The sequence below is a fragment of the Poeciliopsis prolifica genome, unplaced genomic scaffold (assembly GCF_027474105.1).
Source record: "Poeciliopsis prolifica strain line A6 unplaced genomic scaffold, Auburn_PproV2 SCAFFOLD055, whole genome shotgun sequence".
In the NCBI taxonomy this organism is placed as follows: domain Eukaryota; kingdom Metazoa; phylum Chordata; class Actinopteri; order Cyprinodontiformes; family Poeciliidae; genus Poeciliopsis; species Poeciliopsis prolifica.
This window is the reverse complement of record NW_026562430.1, coordinates 425,496-447,883: the sequence shown is the minus strand read 5'-3', so window position 1 is coordinate 447,883 and position 22,388 is coordinate 425,496. Positions and strand designations below refer to the sequence as shown.

Genomic DNA, 22,388 nt, shown 5'->3' with positions numbered 1-22,388 from the left:
TGAGATTAAAGCTTTGTATGCTGGCAGAAAGAAAAAAAAGTTGAGAGGTACAGTTTTTTGTTTTTTTCTTACAGTCTCCAAGAGTCCAGTTACTAGTGTAATAATTTTAAAATCACACTAATATTTGTGTTAGAAGTATTTCATCATTCTGGACTTAATGCTCTCTGCATCTATTTGATCATTAACAACAAATCGGTAGCAAAAATAATCTGAGTGAGCACAAATGAAGCATATGGACTAATCCAAGAATCTCACATAAAAAGAAAATCTTTCTTGTAAAAGTATTTTTAAGAGTTAAGAAACATAAAACCTACACGTTGTAAAGCCTTGGACTCTCCTGAGTAGCGAACAACATCTATGTTCATTTTATTTCTTCCATCTGTTATAAACATCTCAATTAAAGTACACAACGTTTAGCAAATGCAACAGGACAATGATTCAAAGCAGACCATAAAATCCACATCAGGACAGCTCCAAAAAACAAAAACAAAATCAAGGTTTTGAGTGGCCTAGATTTAACTCAGCTCAGTTATGACCATTGACAAGTGAGCAAACATTCCTCCATTGAAAGAAAAAATAAATAAATCACAAATGCTTAAATGAATGGGTGCAATATTCAAGGGCACATCTGCATTTCACATAAAGCCAGGTTGGTTTCAACAGCTTTTCTTCTTTGTTGAATAAAATCAACATATGGGAACTGTAATTTCTATTTACTTTGATATTAAAATGTGTTTTACAAATCAGGAAAAGAACCGCATAGAGGAAGTGCATGTGTTTCACGGCGCTGTGACTATATCAACTTGATTTTCACCTAGAAAACCAAAGGGGAATAAGCCTCAGCACAGCCTAGACGGGCATGTTGTTTGTTGGCGGTGATGATGAGGCCTCTGAGACGTCTGCTAACTCCGCTGGGCTGAAGAGACTCTAATCCCAAATGAAAACGATGAAAACAGGCTTCACATGACTGAGAAAAATCAAGGAAGCTGCAAAAGTGCTTCTGCTTGAGAACGTACAGTTGAGATCAATAAACGAGGGCATACTGGTTCGGTTTAAACAACCCTTGAATGTTGCCTCGATTTTCCCTATACCCTCACGTCGCACCTTCATTTTCTCACTCGCCGTGAATTCAGAGTACGCTGTGGTGGTGCCCTCTGCCAATTAGTGTACTGCACCTGTCACTGTGGGTCACCAGTGCAGGCATCTGTTGGGTGTGAAACCGGCCGACTCACTTTCATCAGTGAACTTTAGACACTGCTACCTTCTCTCTGCTACCTTCTCTCTCTCTCTCTGCTCACACAAACACAAGCTCTTGCTGTACTGACCTTGGTGGTATGGTCACCATGTCAAGTGGTCGGAAACAGGGAGGAGAGGGTTGCATACGATACCCTCTAGTTCAGACAGTGCATAACTGTCTAACCCGACATCAACCCTTGTATACAACTGAACAGTCCAAGCCCCTGTCATCAGATTTCCAATAATGGTTTACAGTAACAGAGTTATGATAACGCAACTACAACAACCCCTAAATCTGGATTTCGATTGGGAAGGTCAAAGGCTTCTTGCTAACATTGATCTCATCATCCAGTATGGTTGGAATGAGTGTAAAACACAGGAATTGCTGCAGGAATGACGATGATGTTTACTTCTATGCTCCAAATACTGCATACAAGTAAATCTTTTGAGTTTGCAATTCTTTGGAAATTGACTTGACTGCAACATGTTGCTGTGCTTTACCATACAACTTCAGCTGCCAGAAGCTGACAGTTAGCAGAATACAATGGCTAAAGAACTCCGGTCATCAAGGGCCGATGTCCTGCAACTTTTAGATGTGTCCTCAATCTTGGTTTATTTTCCTGTTAGTATGTGGTTTTAGCTGCTGTTTATCACTAATATAATATCAATGTCTCATCAAGTCAAGACCGGTTAAGAGGAGAATATATTATGCCGACGATGCAACAGTTTTTTTAATCTCAGTAAACTCGTGTCCTCACAGGGGACCGAGAAGTCACGCCAGGCCTGGATTGTGACACAGACCAGCAGTCGTTTAGACAAAGAAAGTGCCAGAAACCCATTGTTCTGCGGGTCCCCTAAAGATTTCAGCATTTTTGTTGCCTCATTAGATGAGGCCAATTAGGAAGATCTCTGTCTCATTAAAAAGGTTGGCCCCTGGGAGACAGCCAAGCCTGTCTCTGTCTAGCTGTTTGTAGCTCCCAAGGTGAGAGTGTGCATCCGTTTTAACTTGACGGGGACTGAACAGAAACTGGTTGGCATGTTTAAGAGTGAGTTCCATCATTTTTCTCATAAAGTCATTAAGGAAGCCCGGAGGATGCAATCAATACACGTCTTTGCGCCCAAATGTTTAATTTAGCTCAGACTAAACCCCACATCCATTAATATATTAGCAGTGTAGCTAACATATTGTGGCTAGCATCAGTGACCTTTTGAGATGCCACTACTGACTTTCTGAGCAATGTATGCATTCGAAAGGATGTAAGATGAGACAAGACCGCATCGGCAAGCAAATAAATGCCTCTCTCAGAAAACCTGAGTCTGTCTCTAAGTGATGATCAAAAAGATGCATCAATAATTAATGAGACCACTACTGAAAGGTCAAGAGCACAACAAGTCTCCTGCCTGACTCGCGATAGATCTGCCTTCAGCTTTGCTGCAGAGGAGCTCGCAACAGTAGCAACTACTGCAGCGCTAAGGCAGTTTGAGTCCAGCTGGCTTTGAAATCAAATGTGAGGAAAGAATTGATTCTGCAGCACTGATTTAGGCTGCCGTTTTCTACACGGAGGGGAGGGAGGGGCGGCGGAGAATCGAGCACTTTATCAGCGCTGTGGGCAGCAGAGAGAGTGATGGAAAACGAGGATGACTCAGAGCTAGTGGGTGGACTTAGACCAGGTGAGACATTGGTACAGCAGATGGACAGTTTTTCAGTTCTCAGGCTTTCCATTGTGTGTCAGGCGGCTCATAGGGCAAAGAACAGTGAAAATTGATTGTGGAAGAAAGTCACGGTGGAAAAAAAAATACTTCGTTTATTTTGTTCGTTTTTTATTGACTTTCCATAATGAAATTAGAAAATCTCATAACTGTAATGATGTAATAGAACAAACAAAAAAACTTCCCAAAAAAGGGTTTTATCTTTCAGAAACAACATCTGCTTATTTGAACTGTTCCCTCGTGAGTGATTTTTATTTTCAGACTTGAAATATGTTTAAATGAAATTCCAGATTCATAATAGTTAAATACATGTTGCATATAAATGGATCTCCAGTTACTTAGTAAATAGAAAACAGATTGTAGAGATAAACAATGTTGTATCTCACTTACATTAAATAAACTAGAGTACTGGTAGATGAATTTTTAGTTTTAAGAAAAATAAAATATAATGTTCTGTCATTATATATTGAAGTATATTGACTCAGTAGAATGCTGCATCATTGCAAAGATAATGTACCTGCTTTTCTTTACTATTCCTTTTGCCTGTTTTGTGTTTATAAGTGTATCTATATCACTGGTTGATTGATGACTTTTGAGAGAAGGTATAGGTTAAGATTTTTTTCATATTTATATAAACTGTAAATTAATTAAAATACATAAACAAAAGGTTGATTTTATTTCCGATTTCTGTTTGGTTTTGGTCGCTGACCCCCACAAATACCGGGGGTCCACTGCAGCCTCACATTAGGATCAAGTCGGAGGGAACGCCAGCGATCGCCGCGCCGCATGCATTCCCCTCCACATGTTTGCTCTGCCCAGGGTGTGGTCCCGTTTGAGAGGATTACACAGAGGAATGCAGGCGAGCCCATCTTTTTAAAACAAGAGGCCACGGGCGTAAAGTTCATGTCCAACAGAGCGTCTCAGAGGTTCCAAACGACGCCAGTACGCGCAGATGGGAGGGGTTCCTATAGTTCAAGTCGGAGGATTCACTGAGCAAATTTGGCAACAATTAGCTTCAGGGTTTCCAATAGGACTTCTGTCTGAACAAGTTTATCTGGATTAACAATTTCACTTTGTGTAGGTACAGCTTGAGTAAACAGTTTGTGACAAGTAAGTTAGAAATATTAAACCACCATAAAGCCCTCTGTGTTTTACGAATCTAAATCAACCACCGAATCTTCCATTAACAGTCTGTTTTGTTTTCTTTTGTTTTAAAAAATAATTAAAGGTGCACGTTCAAGCCATTACAAATAATTTCCAAATGTTATTTCTTATCTAAATAGTTGCTTTAATTATAAGCTGTCAGAAGTATGCGTGAATAAATATATAAATATAAGTATGCGTATATATATATAGACTAAATTGTTTCAGTCTCGCCGCTAAAATGGGTGAATTAGAGCAGAGAGGAGATAAGCATCAGCAAAAGGCTAATGTCTGCAGCACAGTCGATGTGACATCACCACATGACCGGCGTGATTGCATTTACTCCATTAAGGTAGGCATTCTCGCTCATTTCCTGCAGCCCCCACTTCCACTCTGCCCACAGCGACCACTCTGTCACGGTTGCCACAGCTACCGCGCAACAAGTACAGAAGAGCCTAAAGGGATAGGGCTGTCAGGAGATATCCACGCAGGTTTTTCTGAAGGAGCAAAGGGCAAAACATTTCAAATTGTTTGAGTAAAAAACAATTCATTTTTCCTTTTTTTTTTTTTAATGCTATAAATATTCATGCATTTAATTACATTTTATATCATATACCAACAGAAGGGAACATATGTGTGAAGTGTAAGGTAAATATTACATGGTAGCCAACATTAACCAAACAAACAATCTGAAAAGTGTGGTGTGTTTTTGTATTAAATACTCTTCACTGTTGAAATATTATTAGTTCTGTTTTCAAGCGAGGTGAAACTATATTTTTTTTCAGGGTTGTTTAATTGAAGGAATTGACACTTTCCAAACTACCCTTTTCCTTTTGCTTCACAATAATGCCCTACTTCATATTGGCCTGTCACATAAATTCCCATAGGAGGCACTGAAGGTTGCGATTGAAGGAATAACAACAACGTGCGCTGTTAAAGGGCATTTCAAAGCCCTGTTTTTATCAGTCTGCCAACATAAATGGCTGAAATGTGTCAAGTGTCCCAAAATACTCACACGACTAAATATACTGGACAAAAATGGTGATACGAAGCGCCTCAATGCCAAGTGGGAAATCTAGGAGACTTTGCCTAGCTTAACACGGCTACTTGAATGTATTTTTCAAAAAACTGGCAAAAGTAGCACAAGATTTGCTTTTTCTAAAACCCCCAAACAGATAGTGCAGAAATGCTGGGAACTATGAGACACCATCACTATGCATGCAAAGCAACCAAACTGAAAATGCAAAGCAGAGGTATGAAATTTTTCAAACGACCGTTTATCTCCTCAAACCCTCCCCCCCTCTTTCCCCTGCCATATGTCTCAGATGATTTTACTGCCATGAACTCTGATATATGGTTGAATAATAGTCTCAAAAGTAACACACACCAGGTCTGAACTACAGCAACTTTTTCCTCAGTTTGCAGAAAACATCTAGTTTACATAAAATCAATCGTTTGCAGACATATTCAAGTCATACAAGAAGAGACGTTTTACATCAAAGCATACCTATGTGAGAAGATAATTGTTTTGGCAATGTTAGGGTTGAGAAAAAGCAGTAGGAGTGTTAGACAAAGTCCTATTGTGGTCACAAGAGAGTTTTTAGCAAATTAGCCTGAAAACAACAAATGCCTCATTCACTTGGCGTGCTTTCCTGTCGTCACGAGACAAGAGTAACACCTTTTAGTCGACTACTTTCTTGAGAGTTACCTTTCATTCCGCTTCTTCTTACAAGGGGCCCTGTAATCTGTGGCCAAGTTACGGCTGGCGGCACACAACCCCGCCATGATAACACGATCGGATGAGAAGACCCGGGAAGATGATATGGGCGTAATGGGGTGAAAATCGGTCCCGCGTTGAGCGAAACACATTTCCTAATGCATAATAAAGATTTCACTCTCTCAGCTGTCATAGGGAGACTCTTTGTGACTGAAGGAACAAGCTGGGGGTAAAATCCTGCAGTACAAAAAAAAACAAAACAGGAGGCTGTTCTTTTTTTTTGATGGGGAGCAAGAAAACGTAACAAAAAAATGAGAAAGAAAGAAAAAATAACTTCTTCAGGCAGAGTAACAATTTCTAAGTTGGATCCTAACATAATCTCCAAAAACGTCTTTCCTTCCACAGGGTGGGCGTAAAATCTGCTTGATGCGACGACAAATCAGTCCTGATCCGAGTCAGATGTGGGCTCGTTAAGCTACATCACCGTTTGCATGAAAAGGAACGACGCTCCGCGACCAATGCTCCGCGAACGCCGCGAACGATGCCTTAAATGAGTCTCTGTTAAAGTCACAGCCAAGAAGGCAGCTGGTGGCATCAATAAAAGCAGCTTTTCAAAATGCTGCTTTTAGTGTCTATTTTTTTATACAAGGAAAAAAAAAAAGAAAGACTGACCATGACGACTTCTGATGACGACGGTTTTTAAGCGCATTACAATCAAAATAAGGTTTTAAGATTTTCATCAAATCTGAACTAACCACTCCAAATGTTTACATTTATGATGGTAGGACAGAAAATAAAGCATTTTCCTTGCATCCCCATTTGCTATATCTACAGATACAAAGGAAAAGACAAAGGTATAACTTATGAAGCTCAAAACACGGGATGAACACGGTCCTCACATAGGTTTTTGTACGTTTTGGTCGACAGTATCTTCAACAGAAATTCCACCATCTGCTTTTTTTAATGTGTACGCTGCAGCTTCAGAAGACAAGATAAAAACTCCTCACTGGTCTAGTGTGCTGCTCTAGTTTCTTCTGCTATTTATCACTGTCACATCTGCAGCAGAGAGAAGAAAAAAATAACATCCTCCTCTTAGATGCAGCATGTCATGCCTCCTGTGAAGAAGCCTTACTACCATGTCAGAAATATTCAAGTATTTGGTGTTACATTTTAGATATTCTACCAGTAAGAGAAGCATCAATAGTGGAATAAATAAAGTCTGCACCTGGAATACGGCACTTTAATCGCTGAAAACCATTTCCCAGCAGCCTTTGGTGCGATTATGTTTTCCTGGCGGTTGTAAACATCGTGACAGCTGACACAGATCCGAGAATAGACGCCCTGGAACGGCTCAAGGCGATCAGATGTTGGCCGAGGTGCACGGATGATGGACAAGGCATGGTGACATTTGAGGAACTTATTGTATAAAAAAGAAAATAAAGGCGCAGCCATCGCTGGTGGCACTGAACGTGTCAACAGGCCTCTGTGGCCTTTTGCTTCATAGGTCAGAGCAGTCCGCTAGCTGAGTACAGCAGGGAGACCCGAAGCACATGCTAATTTGAGCAGACATCCTACACTCACCAATCATGGGAAACCATAAACTCTGATGTTTTATGTCACTTGTGTAATTTTTTTTTTTTAGGTACTGGGCCTCAAACTATCATCTACAACACATGACGTGGTTATTTACAAGTTTGTGTCTGTAAATTGAACATACGTGTGAATATGTACCTTTAGCGAGTCAAAGCAGGCGATCACTCTCCCGTTCTCCACCTGGCAGCTTTTGGGTGGGTGGGCGAATTTGCATTCCTCGTCACTGCGCGAACACGTCCCTCGCTGGAACTGCCGGCACACTTCCAGGGTCAGCCATTTTGTGTCCCGTATCGAGGCTATGTTTAGAGCCATGTTGAAGGGGGTCTGATGGCTGCGGGGCTGGAGGAAGGAGAGGGAGCCGCTCGGTTCGGGGAGGAGGTGCTTCGACAAAGAGCTCCGGGTTAAAAACACATAAAATCAAAAGTAAAACCGATGGAACATACAGCTAAAAATACTCTGCCTCAGGTCAGCGGAGGCGCTTTGTCTTTGCGGACAAAAAAAAAAAAAAAAAAAAAAAGGAAAGAAAAGAAAAAAGACAGGAAATCTGGTGGAGAAACCTGACCATGAGATGAACAACTGTGTTTTGGAAGTTTGTCAGTCAAACAGATTCATCAATCATCATCAATCAGTAAATCTCAAGAGCAGACCTCTGGCGAGGCAGAGGGGTCATACTTGTATTGGACACACACCACTGTCCCCAAAATGTCCTTTTTATGAGTAATGATCTCTTTCCAAGGGGGTGGGTGAGTGTTGGGGAGAAAAGGTGGCCCTATTTTCAGGTACAATGGCACATTTTAGGACAGCACAAAGGTGTGCAGCTCTTCCCTTCGAAGTGCCTTTAAGCTTTGGCACCCTGGCCAGCAGCGGAGAGATTTGGCTTTAACTCGGGGTTTATTCACACAAAAAGCACAGACGAGGACAAACCAGGTAGGATTTGACGCTATGGCCTGCAGAGACCGCAGAGGAATATCCGGAGCTCTTCGGACAAAGTCTTCAAGTAGGGATGTTAACTCAAAAGGCACTTTCTGATCTGAAACAGAAAAAAAAGACAAGAATTTTTTTTTGTATAAAATTCCAATAAAATACACCAAAGTCTGTGGTTGTGACAAAATTTAAAACGGTTAAAGTGGTTCAAGGCAATAAAAAAGACAGCTGTGCTATTTGGCTGAGTATGTAGAGACTGGAAGTCCAAAGTCTTTCCAACATAGTTCCTACCAAAACAGGAAATGAAGAAAAGCCCTTTGTGTTGTAAGATGAGAGCAAACAGTCTGAGTGAAGATGGAAAAGGAACTGTGGGGTCTAGCCTGGCCTATAGAGCCACACATGGTGCGACCAATAGAAAAGTGCAGCACTGCACTATTCTGGGCGGTCGTCCAGCAGCCACAGAGAGAGACCTAGACAGATGCATATGCCACTGCCAGACATGATTATGACGCTGCCCAGTGTCACACAACATTCACTAGCCTCTCCTCTCTCTCCGTCCATATTAGGGACCGCCTCGCTGACATCAGCCTGTCGGTTCACATTCATTTGGGTCGGTACGGGCTTTCTTCCTCGTCTTGCAAAGGCACTGCTGTGTCTCAGTGATGTGTAGTAAGAGCCAGGGGACGATTGATAAAGCAACAATCTGAGGAAGTGACCTTTCGCTTGGGAGAATGAAATCCATTACTAGGCTACTGAGCAGGGAGCTCGTTTCTGCGCACATCTGGAAATGTTTTGCTTGGTAACTGTGGGCTGGAAGAGGGGGAGGATGCTCAACACTGGAGGAGGGTTGTAAAAAAAAAAAACTAGAGCTCTGGTTAAAAGATTATTATTTTACTATTCCATGAGTATAAAAAGAATGAATGGAAAACGGAGGTTTGGCCAGAACATCTGGCATATAGGCCAACATCTTAAATTATTGGGAGCAACAAGCTAAGACTTGTCCTAGAGTTTACAAAGACTGCATTTCTTCAGAAATATGCCCTTAAACATTACAGAAGTAGAAGGGGCAGAAATAAAAATGGCTTTGGGGGGTTAAAGAGCAGTTTCCTCCTTCGAATCACAAACCTAATGCAGCCACAAGCTGATAAATCCAAAACCATCGTCTTAGCTAATCATATTGTCCCACTTTAGTGCTGATGATGTGAAATGAGATCAGAAGCTTCCTTTGCCCGATTGTACTGACGCCCGGGCTCTGCTCTCTAAGGCGGGATTTAATTTCACATCAACCCCCCAGGGAGCCAACCAATCGCAGCAGAAAGAGACAGTCAGGTAAGAATCATGTCAGATCTGACCTTTAGCAATTAATCCCTTCTTATTTTTAGAAGCCATAAGATGTCGGCCATGAAGCTAACCTAATTTGTCACCATGTGAGGAAGCGATGGCGCCCGATGTCTGTTAAGTGACTAGCCTGAAATGATGGTGCATAAAACACCAGTATGTTGCTTTTACACATTTAATTCGGACAGAAAAGCTCACTAAACGAGTTCTGACACACGGTGTCAGTAAGAGTCTGTCCGGGTTGCCTGAAGAGACTCAGCGAGCAACAATGAAAGATATTCAAAACAAACAGGATCGGTTGAAGATGAAAAGGTCCCTTATAAGGGTGGTAGTAAGATAAAGAACACATGCAGGAACATGACCACATATTTGTTGGCATACTCATAACATTTAATGTATGCTTTTGCAGTATAGAAAGGAAGTTTTTATTTATGAAAAGCTAAATTTAGTTTTAGCTTTGGAACATAGGACTGCATAAAAACAAATCTATGGTTAAAAAAACCTGAACAATCGACCTCTCAAGAGTCATAGGGTGTTTTCCCGCCTGATAATCCGGTGGACTCGGTTGGATTGGCGACCGAAATTGCAACATTTGTTAAGTTTTCAGCCGGTGTAGTTTGCTTTCGCATTGTACGTCTTCGAAGAAACCAAACACTTTGACAAACCTGTTCACCTCCTTGCCTGTGGTGGCGCTGCACCGAAGAACCACGGGAGGAATGACATGAAAACTTCTAAAGACGACAGGAATGCAAAACAAAATTGGAATGTCGTCAGATGTTTTGCGGTTGTAGGATTTCTCTTTGGTAAAAGGCCATGAGACATTTCGCCAGGGTTCGCTTGAATTGAACCGAGTTCAAGGTCAGAAGGAGGTAATTCTATTAATGGAGAAGCATACAGCTGACTTCTTGTCAGGACAAAGATAATGTATAAAAAGACAAATAAATAGTCAGCTGATGGGGTAAAAATACAGCTATCTACTCACTAAGAGTTTGCAATATTTCTATTTGACACTTCATCCATCAGAAAATCAGTAATAGTCTCAGAGTCATTGCAGAAAAGGAAGTTGCAAAGTTGTGTTTCCATTTTGCGGATATAAAACCTGTGAGGAATAATAATCCACCTTGTGGAACCCTGGAACAGTGCGAGTAGTGTTAACAGAAATGTGCAACAGAAAGTGAAACCTAAAGAGCTGGAGGCAGAAGCAGATTCTGTGCATCCTGTACCAAAGTGACCAGACAGGATGACCCAATGAACCCAGACAGAGATGTGAAGAAAAGCACTGCAGTACTAGACTTTGTGGATTACTTACGCTTACTAAGACCAGCTGCCAGGGACATTATCTTGGTCAGTCTGCCTAATTGAATGAGAGTTAGCGAGACTGGGGTGTCTCTAGTGAAAGTCATTGGCTTGACCTCTGAAAAGCAAGCATGTAACCAGTTAGTCTGCTATCTGTGCTGGCCGGTTTATCTTTGTAGCTTGTGTTTGCTCAGCAGGGACGATAAGCTACCTGTTTTTAGCGGCCATATGAACTTGGAAACAATGCAAAAAAAAAATTCTAATGATTGTGAGAGAAAAGACAATGAGCAAGGTTACTGAGCGACTGCGATACTGCTGGCAAACGGTAGATGCTCAGTCATTTGCATGGCCAAGAGGAACGAGTGGACAATGTGTTTTTATAGAGAGGGGTCCTACATGCAGAAAGGAAATGTTTAGTTTCCCTAAGCTTATGAAATGCCTTTGGTCTAAGCCAAGAATCCTTGAGTTCAATTCTATCAGGTACCATTAGGTATAATGATCGGTGAGGGAGATCAGCACAGTCTATACCAGGACTAAGCTATGAGCATTTTCCCGAGTCAGCAGGAAGGTGAGCCCCATATCATAATAGCCTTAGCTAAACAAGGGTGACCCAAATAGTCTATATCTCTGACATAGGACGATCTGTTTGGATTTGTTGGAAAATGCACTTTCATTAAGAAAAGGTGAGATAATTTTTGCTGATTTGACTGCCTGCACTCTGTCAATAGATTTATTTTCCCTAAGCATTCTTGTCTGCTCTGTGTTAAGTCGAAGGGACTCAGGCAAGTCATCATCTAATTATAGAGCAGTCGTCTGCCTGAGATGAATTGTGCTTCTCAGATAAATATGATGATTAACAGGGTTTCCAAGGTAATTAATGGGAAAAAAACTGGATAAATACCACACTTAGCTGTGCAGTTTTAAGCCCGGCTGACGTGTTTGCTTAAAAACAACAAATACTTGAAATGAAACCACTTGACATTTTTGCTCAGAAGATAAAACTCACTTGAGATTTAATTTCGAGGTGGGGCACGTTTGTGATTTAGCCCCGTCTATTTTCAACAGGAAGGGCCGGGACCGTTGTTCCATTTTAGAAAACACCCACTTCCCCTTGATCTGCAGCCAGGCGTATGACACCGCTCTGGCCTTTTCCACGCAGGGCAGCGATGTCCAGTTCTTTGACCGCACCACGTTCGGCTTTGGGTCAAGAAAGCGAAATTTGGACAGACTCTTCCAGATCTGTCCGAGCAACTTTGGCCAGAAGAACTTTGTAAAAACTCTATAGATTTGACAAGCTTTTCTGTGTCACACTTGAAAAAGTGGAGCTCCTGACATTTGGACTGAGAAAGGGGCAAGTCAACTGCTGTGATAATGCCCGTTCCCCCAGGAGTTGAAAGAGAAAGTCTATGTTGGGAGATTGGAAAGCCTCAGAGCTCCTATGGATTTCTTCCTCTCTTTCTATATTTTTCTTTCCTTGTTTTCCGTCTCACACCCTCTTTCTCACACAGATAAAACATTCCCTCAAGTCCCTCCCCACCCAGACTGGTATGCAGCACACTGCAGCAAAACTCCAAAAAAAAAAAAATCTATTTAAAAAAAAAAAAAAAAAAAAAAAACAAGGCCAGACTGTATGACAAGTCATTCCCACCTCGGTTGATACGTTCCCGGAGCGCCGTTGTGAGCTTCTGTCCCAAACACAGGAGGCACCCGTTGGCTCCGGTGCGGTTCTCCCTTCAGCCCCAGCGAGAGGAGTTAATGACCATGTGAGCTGTTGTCATTCCTCACGAGCCCCCGAGCAGCGCAGCCAGAGCTCCATGCCTAGACAGGGATTTTCTCTCTCAGCGTCTCTCTCAGCCGCAGAGCAAAGCGAGCGAGGCAGGCGGGCGGGCAGGAAGCAAAAGAGTGTCTACTCAAACTATTTGGCTGTAACACTTCCAGCCAACATCCCACCTTCTCCACCCCCCCATCCAGACACACACCCCTAAAGCCAGCCCCTTCCTGCCCACCAGCCTGTAGCTGGGTCCTGCCGCCGAACAGCTCCAGCCAATAACACACAGTCTGATCTGAATCCCAGCTTTCGTCGCCTCTTGATTGGAGGAGAGCAATCCGATTGATGGGACAAATTCTGCGCTTACAGTCAAAACCCCTGAATACTGATTTCTCACAAGGTATTTCCCCAATTTCACGCGCCGCTTAACGTCACAAATTCAGATCCCGGAGAGCGCGGCGTTGTTTAAATTCAACGCGCAACCTGATTAGAGGGACAGGCTGTGGATGGGTGGGTGAGGGGGAGCAGGGAGGAAAACAAGCAGTAATCAAAGTGTTGCGCAGCCGCATAGTGGAGATCAGCAGTGTCCTTGTCTGCGTTCTATCGCCGCATTTAACACCATCCCCCCAGGAAACCGGAGCACTACACCTGCACCCTCCCTCCCTCCCACTTCTCTCCTCCACCTCCTCTCAGCATCCGTCCTCCAAACTCATCCTCCATCCCAGCATCCCTCGCTTCCTCCTCCACTTAAGCACCTTTCTCTCACCCTCCCCGTGGCTTCTCTCCATCCCTCACCTTGCACGTTTCCCCGCAGTTCTGCGAGCTATCTCCCAAACTCTATTTCATTCCAATTCTTTAGTTTACTGGACTGGAAAATTACTACTGTTATTGCTTGGGAAACATAAAAATAATAATAGACGTCATAATAATAATGTATTGCAATGTGTGTTTTTTTTTTTTCTCTCTTTCCCTCTCCCCTTCCAAGCCGGGCTGATGACATGCTGCCCGTCGATCACATGAGTCGTGAAACCGGAGCGTCACAGAACTGATGAGTCAGAGGTCCTGCTTCATGACTTTTCGATCCAGATTCAATAGAACAGCTGTACCGTCTGTCTGTCTCTCTCTCCCTCTATGTCCATCTCGCCGGCTCACACAAAGATTGTTGGTGACGCTTCAGTCGCAGCCAGGTGACCAATAAACTGTCTGATTTATTTTTTATTTTTTGTAAACTTTTAAATATTTTTATATTTTGCAAGCAGAAAATATCAAAAATGACACATTGTTTTCAAAGTTTTGCAACGAGTTAACGCTTTGTAGAACCATCATCAAATAAAGTCAAAATGTAACAAGAATACAGTCAAAATAATAGTTAATGTCACAGCAAAAAAGGTGAAATAATATTAGGAGAATGGAATTTATGAAAACTCCAAACCCAAAAAATTATTATCCGAGCTTTTTTCTCATTAAAATGACTTTTTTCTCATCTTAATTTTAAGACACTGTTTTGTTAAATTGTGTTTTTATTCTGCTAATATGATGACTATATTACACAAAGAAGGGAGGATTGAAATAAAAGCCACTTATTGAAAATATTTTCTGTCTTAGAAAAGAAAAATGCTTCAGCAAAAAAAAAAATTGTTAGCCATCTTGAATTGTGTGCTAATTCAGTTTCATTCATCTCACTTCCCATCACTCAGTTATGCATATGTGTGGACCTGCCACATAATTCTGAATTACGTTAGAGTTTGTGTTTGTGGTGACATAAATGTGGGGAAAAAAAGTGTCGAAAGGTCACCGGGACAGGATAAGTGTCAACGTCTGGTGATAACGGCATAAATGTCAGCACACCTGTGGGGAAACGAGCGCTCTGCTATTGCACCAAGCGTGAAAGTAGGGCGGGGAACATAATCTTTGGTCAAGAGCAAAAGTGCCAGTTAACAGCAACAGTGAAAGTTGTGCAAAGTTGGGAGATTTAAAAGGGGAGCTAGGATGCTGCTAAAACATTACAAAACAAAAACATCTGCTGTAGCTTATCTAGAAGGAAAACAGTTCAGTTTTTCTGACTGCAGATCTCGGATGTGTCCAACAGGAAAACAAACAAAAGCCTGGCAGACAAACAAGCTCAGCTACTTCCTTCCCTCGTGGAGTCCCCTCCCCTCCTATTATCCCTGTCCTTTTTGACCCCAAACAGCTCGGCACGCTCACATCGAACTGCGTTTCAAGAAAAAAAAAAGGAAAGAAAAGAACTGTTTATATCAAAACAAGACTGACAGGTAAAAACTGTGTGCCAACAGTTCAACGTGACACGAGAGGGAAAAGAAAAAAAAAAAGCAGGGCTCAGAAATAGGGCGGTGAAGACAGATCAATGAAAAGGCAGCTGTCTTTTTCTATTATTAGCCATAATCAAATAACAAGCAGTAAAGGGCGATGCTTCCTTTATTCTGATCAGTCCGCCTTAAAACGACGTGCGTAGCTGACAGTGCAGCTATTTATATCCAATTTCTAGTTCTGCTTTTTAACAATGGAAGGTTATGTCCTTCCCAAACATACTAAGGTCAAATTTTAATCACTGGTATTTATTGGCATAAAACAGAGAGCTCACTGCATTTTGGTCCAGTTGTACAAGATACCAACCATAAAAAGATTTCAGACTGCAGTGACGGTCTGGATGATTCCACATGGAAGAATTTTAAAAATGTGACATGTCAAAAACAACATAAATGATAAATGCATTATTTTAAATAAACACAAATATACAGGATATACTACATATAAACATTTTGCACACAACCAGGGCAGTACAACTTTGGGGGACAGCAAATGCCTGACAAAAAATGCATTTACTGTAGGAGACACACAGGATATGTCAAATAGCAGGGATAACCTGACCCTGTTGGATGCAACCTAAAAATACAAGTTTTGATCATAAAAGTCACTGCACAAAAAAACTCAACAGCAGAAAAAAAAAGCAAGTTGAATCTTGTCTATAATTTGGACAATTTATTGAAATATTAATACTGACTATACAGATTCTTTAAAAAAGACCAAACATTAAATATTTGGGTATGATTTCACATGTCATGTGGAAAGGAGAAATAGCGCTGGACACTTCTTTATCACCCCATTTTTAAACAAGACAGGTTGTATTGAAACATCTGTACATTGTTGGGCAAAAACCCAAAGCATCCTCTCCATGACTGTTAGAGGAGATAGTTTGTTTCAACAACTCTTTGAAATGAGTCAAGACAATATTTAATTTCCCGCTGGGATTTCAAAACATTTTTCAGCCAAATTGAACTGAATAAATCTTTGGACACTTAATGCAGTGATTTGCCTGAAAAAAGGAAACGAATGAATGTGATTATAAAGTCTTAAGACACCGAGCAACAACGACGACCAAACGTTACATCTGTTTGCAACGAGCCATTTTTATTATTATCATTATCAGCTCTCTGCCTCTGTGTAGTTATTTCTCGGTCTTTGAGCCGCACACACGACCTAAAACCAGAATTATTGCTCATATTTCACAGCCCTCGTGAAGTCCTGAGAGGCGTTACATTCACGAACACGCCACTGCGTGTGCAGACGGGATGCTAATGCTACCTGCTAGGCTAGCTACCTGCAGCCTACCTGATGTCGGGACCTGTCACATCCAGCTGCTGCTCAGCCCTCCGCCAACGGCTGGTCAACGACGGGATTCCCAAAGCACTGCACGGACAAGCAATCACGGTCTTCAGCTGACACGTTTCGCTGGCTCTTACAAACTTTTTTTTTCTTTTTGTTTTTGTGCTCCTCTTCTTCTTTTTTTTTAAAAAAAAACCCCACATATGACAGCGGCGCCTTTGACCCGCTACATGCTAGCACGCTAACTACTTTCAAAGGTGGAGAGCAACAAGCGATTTTGACAGTTCGAGGTAAAGTCGACTCCTCCGCCTCTGAGGAGAGAGAGTTGTGAATGTACAAATATAGTCAACAAATTTTTGCCGTTTTTTTTAAACTATCAGAGCTTCGAGAGGTCTAACACTTTTAATGCAAATCACACATTCTATATTTGCAGCTACTTTACAGAAATATAATTAGTTTTGAAGAAGAACTCCCCCCCCCCACCAAAGTAAAGGTGGTACGGTCCAAAGAAATCAAGGGAAGTGAAAGGAAGGGAAGGGGCTCCTGTTACTAGGAGACAGCAGTGAATGGCCCTGGGGGAAAGATGGGCCCAGAGATTTATGAACCACAGCCTGTCAAAATAGCCTGTTATCATAAAGTGAAAGCACCTGGTAAAATATAATCACCATTTATTCTGTTGTAAGATAAATTACTTTACTAATCCCAGAGGAAAAATAAACATTGTTGTAGCTTAGATTATGCAATTATTTTTTCAGTGAATTGTTGTGGGTGCTGAATGCATCTGCAGCACTGACCAGCAATTCTGATGAAGCCTCTGACTGACCAGAGGTGGGCAGTGACTAGATTTGCTCAGTTACATTTACTTTACTAAGTTTTAGGGGGAATTGCACTCAGAGTTGTTTACTCCACTGTGCTTTTTACTTTTACCTGAGTAATCTTAATATAAAGCATCACCACTCTTTATCGAGGAAACACACGTTTACTGCAAGTATTAGTTTTATATTTGCAAAAAGTTTTCTTCTGCTTGAATTTGTTATTTTGCAAACATGTTATTTATTACAGCTGCTCCAAATGTACGAAGCTGTTTTACAAAATACTTCTTTACCTTAATATCATAGATGGCTACTTTTTACCTTCAATTGAGTAAAAATAAGTTGAGGTAGTGCAAGTCTTACCTGAGTACATTTTTAGAGACTATGCATTACTTTTGAAGACACTCAGATTGTTTATCCTTTTTAAGAACAATACTAGATTTCTTCCACATCACTGGGACTTTCTTTAGTTTTTCACAAAAGATGTGACAGTTGTCTAGGAGATATCCTCAGTTGCTTAGACTATCTTTTGATGCAGAGAAGCAGATAGTATCTTGGTCACCTCACAGGATACTTACTTTTCAACTCTTTCTTCACTCCGACTGACACCAACAATGACAAGAAGAAAAAAAAAGACCTCCTTTCTCTTACTTTGCAACTTCAAAATCTGCCTGGTTTTTCAGCACCACTTGATGCTTCACAGAGGAGCGTGGCATTTCGCAGCCTAATTGCGTGCAGCCAGAGTGCTCTCGCACGCGTCCTGACACACAAGAGGCCGTTGTCGCCAAGGAGGACGACAATTCAACGAGGCGCAAGTCACAAATATCCCCGGAATGAGCGGAGAGGCGCAGATTTAGCCCCACTGACGGCTGCCCACGCCATGTGCTTCCTATTGAGCACAGAAACAATGAGCTCAGCCATGGTGGACCGCTCTATCAGGGCCAAGGCCAGCTTCACAGGAATGCTATCTGAAATAACAGCATTACAGCCTGTCAGGATGCAAATATTTGAAAGCATCTGGACTTACGGCTTGTTAGTTTTGTTTGAAAAATATAATCTACAGCACTGCTGTGGAAGAGAAACAGCATTTCTGAGGACATCAGTGATTATGAAAAACTGCTAACATAGGTCAAGCTCAGCCCCAACGCCCCAAGACCTAATGTATTGATCTAGTTGCAGAGGAGGCATTTGCAAAAAAAAAAAAAAAAATGCTGCTGCTGGCATACTTTTTTTTTTTTTTTTAAGTCCCTGAACGCCCACTCGCTTGCAAACAAATGCACAGCATGCACAAAGCTATCATTGACAAGAACGTGTGAAACAGCGGGTCGGGGGGCAGCAACCTTTAATTATTGCAAAATACAGTTTCAGTCTAAGCAAAAAAACAAAAAACAAACAGAATATCTATTTTTGCACACATGTGCAAAAAATGAAGAAGAAGAAGAAGAACAAGAAGAAGAACAAGAAGAAGAAGAAGAAGAACAAGAAGAAGAAGAAGAAGAACAAGAAGAAGAACAAGAAGAAGAAGAAGCAAAGCAGGCATCTCTGTTTGCATGGCGCTCATTAATGGTTTGGACTCTAGATCAGTTGCAGGAGCGGTCCACGCCGCGACCTCGGGGTCAGATGAGGAGGCGTCAGGCAGAAAAACAGCCGCGGACTCGGCAGGACTCCGGGTGCTAGTTTCTCTCAAATGGAGAATACAAAGCAGCACAGTAAGGAAGAGTTTACCCCCGCTGGCAGAAAACGGTAAAGAGACACTGGAGGCAGGCACATGTGTGGCCTGCAAGCACAATCAAAGGACCAAAGGTTCTGATTCTGTGTTGTTGTTTTTTTTGACTCACTAACATACAAAGTGGAGAGCGCTCTCTCCCCTAGGGCAGTATTGATTTTAAAATCCCTGAACGCTTAATCGGAGCACACCTGATTATGAAAGCTTTTAACCCAAATGCTTAATACAGCAGAGTTTTAATGAAAAGAGCTTATGGCTGACATTAAAAAAAAAGGGAGGGTATGTGTGTGTGCAAAACTCTCACCTGGGTTTAGTCCATTTGACTGATTGTTGGGAGATCACCTGGGCATTTTTACTGCCCCCACTGCACACTTTTGATGGACATTTCACTAATCACAGGTACTGAGTAATGACTGACTATCATTTAACCAAAATTATTCCTAAACGCGTTCACACGGCAGGAGAGAAACACCAAGAAGAGCCTCTTGGGGGCCGGACGGCGTGTGCATCAGCACAAATCATTTGCTGCTGCAAAATGCAGGAGAGCAAACAGCAAGTGAGGCGCTTTCCGATGCTGCAAGTGAATTATTGTCCTGGATGTTTCTCAAAAAACAAAAGTTGAGGTTGCAAAAAGATGCCTATGAGAGGTCCATTCTGCACGCTTAATGTGACAAAGCATCTCTGCAAATTGTGATTTGTGTGTTTCTGCCCTCATTTGAATGATTCCTTGCTTCGTCATTGCGGTGAAATCAACTTAAACTGTGAACTACGGCACACTTTACACCACACATTAGCACCTGCTGCCAAAAATATGTGGAAATCCTTAAATTTCTACATATTTTATTGCAGTAGAAGAATCTCACACTGACAAAAAATTAAAAGTAATTGTTTTTTTAACAAAACAACCAGTTATTATCGTCCCTATAAATTCCTATCAAACACATATGATGTAATATCACTTTAGTCTTCTGAACTGACTCGACAATTTTACCCACTTCTCAGGGAACCTTAAATAAAAGATCTGGCAGCTTCTGCCCGCATGGACACATCCCTCTTTCCAAATTTGTTTGAGTTTGTTGAGACATTTACTTTGACGCCAGAGCCACAGCAGATGGCTCCAGAGAAAACAGTCCTCTCGTCCACAGAAGGACGGATGACGTGCAGCATATTGCCGCTCGCACAGCAGGACCTCGGCTTCTTCAGGAAACAGCCTGCCGTTTCCCTTGTTGCGGTTTTGTGATTGAGGGGCCAAAACAGCAAAAAAAAAAAAAAAAAAAAAAAAGAGAGAGTTGATCATCTCTGACAATCAAAACGATTACAAAACAGCTTCAAATCTGGATTAGAGGAGCAGCTGAAGCGCTATGAAGGCTGCTCTGAGCTGGGACAAGCTCAACTTCAGAGATCCACTTCCTTGTTTGATTTGGCCATGTATTTTCAGTCATGACCCTGTTTTTGTTTTATATTGACATTCTTAACATGTTCGTTCACTGAAAACAATATCAACCCAATGTATGTTTACAGCGTGATTAACTTTCCATCGTCTGCCATCATTGCAAAGGACAACAATGTTGGTTTTAGTGAGTGAAATATTTTACTACAAATCCCCTTTATTGCATGTCGCTTTCATCTTTTATGTCATTTGCAATGGCAGAACTGTTTCAAATTAAGCTGACAGGATGTGAAGTCAATCATTTTGGCTCAAGTAAAACTCTGTGACCTTTATGACATGTGGCCACATCTGGGTTTGACTGAAGTCAGCCAGAGCGCGCAGGTTAAGATGCTCCTGTTTCAACTCTGCCGCTTTGTGTTTTGATATTTTTTTATTTATTTTTTTTACAAATTTGAGATGCCACCCCACGACGGAGCAAATTCAATAACCGTCTGTGGCATTTCCGAGAAGAAAACACACTGGCAGTAATTGTGAGAGATGAAAATCTCGAAAATGTCAGGAGAAATGCCATATTACCATGACAACCCGGCAATTGTCTTGTCAAGGTTGCGGAGCGTGGAACGCGGCGACGGAAAGAGACCCCGACTGTTTCTCTCCATCAGGGGCGATTGCAACAAATTGTCTATTTTCTGCCAGCTGTTGGTTCGCCGCTGAAATTGAATTGACCTGTTCCCTGAAATTGCTCAACCAAAAATAAAACGAAATCAATGGCGAGGCATTACTGTCCTCCGCCCACGACGAAACTCCCAAAGAGCTTCCAAATACAGTAGGGGGATTTCTATTATTCATGAGCTTCAGGTTCACACAAGGCCATCAAGTCGACCCAGACTCCCTAATGGCCGATCCGCCCTTCATTACAGCCAAACTGGCCCCTTTGCTCCTACTTGGCAGCCACTTAGCTCAAAGGATTGAGACTCCTTTGAAATATCCAATAATGCATTTAAGATCACAGAGAAGTTAGCTAATTACGCAAACTCACACATGTCTGCACACACTCCGTCTTTTCTCTGAACTCTCATTAAAAACAAGGTGGAGTTAGGGGGGAGTAATTAGGTTTTCTTCTCTCTGAAAGGCCGCAAATGGCGTTGAGTCATCGGCGGACGGAGAAGGAATGAAAGTTTGGAGACTGCCTTGCATGGAGTGGTGTTCAGTCTGTATGTGATTAGATCAAAACTGGACCACCGCAGGTTCAAGCTGTTCTGCAGAACATAAAACGGTAACGACCAACCTCACACTAGCCCATCGGTTTCCCACGCCAACTTTGGAAAGTACCCCTGGCTGAATCTGTATACTTTAAGCTACGTCTATGGACGTAGGGTCCAGCGGGCCGTCGACTCGTATTTGAGCTTTTGCACAATCAATTTTTCCTGATATGTAACTCCCACATTTTAAAATCAAAAATGTTGAACAGAAAATGCAGTGTGTCCAGCTGGAACATTTAATCACAATGCTATCTGTTGGTGTTTTCAAAGCAGCCAATCCAGAAAGGCCAGTCATTTTGCTTGGCACTGAAAACCCCCAAAAAACAAAACAAAAACAAAAAACTGGAGCACAATAACAACAAGGTACTAATTGGCACTAATTGGTAATAAAAGTACTACAGTTGATTTTCTTTCCATACAGTATAATTATTTCTACGCCATTGATACGGCATTTGCATTTATTAACTCTGTGTGATGTTCTTTTACGCAGGAAGTTCTCCTGGTGCAGGTGTTTTAGTCTGTCTACGGTTCTCTCTCATGCTGGTTGTGTAGATTCCTTCATGTTTTAATAATAACTTTGATAAAAGTCATCAGAGTAAGACATTGTCACATCTGGCCCAGAGTCAAACAGACACCTTGAGCGTTGAGTTCCACGCTAAATGAATCAAGTATTGAACCGTTCTCCTTGTAATCGCTAATTTCCAAGTGGCTCTGCATCCAGCATCAGTCAAAGCCGATACTTCGAGCGCGCCAATTATTGCATTACTGTAACCATGGTGATTTATTTGCTGTGTGATTTGCAGTGGAAATGTATTTATGGGTGAGAGTGGGCAGTGGTTCAGTGTGTGT

The 22,388-nt window shown here is 41.8% G+C and overlaps 1 protein-coding gene across 12 annotated transcripts in view; it reads right to left on the bottom strand.

Moving 5' to 3' along the window:
• mbnl2 (muscleblind-like splicing regulator 2) overlaps positions 1 to 16,605 on the bottom strand; it is a 41,205-nt gene extending 24,600 nt beyond the window's left edge. For 4 of the 12 annotated variants that reach the window (XM_055059542.1, XM_055059541.1, XM_055059543.1 and 1 more), the window contains exons 1-2: positions 12,606 to 13,391; positions 7,538 to 8,429 (exon numbers count right to left, since the gene is read on the bottom strand). In XM_055059542.1, coding sequence (XP_054915517.1) covers positions 7,538 to 7,711 — 174 coding nt within the window. In that variant the 5' untranslated portion in view covers positions 7,712 to 8,429; positions 12,606 to 13,391. Of the gene's footprint in view, positions 1 to 7,537; positions 8,430 to 12,605; positions 13,392 to 16,355 lie in introns of those variants that run through there. The other 8 variants (XM_055059547.1, XM_055059549.1, XM_055059550.1 and 5 more) reach the window with 4 other exon arrangements.
• Between the last annotated feature and the right edge of the window lie 5,783 nt (positions 16,606 to 22,388).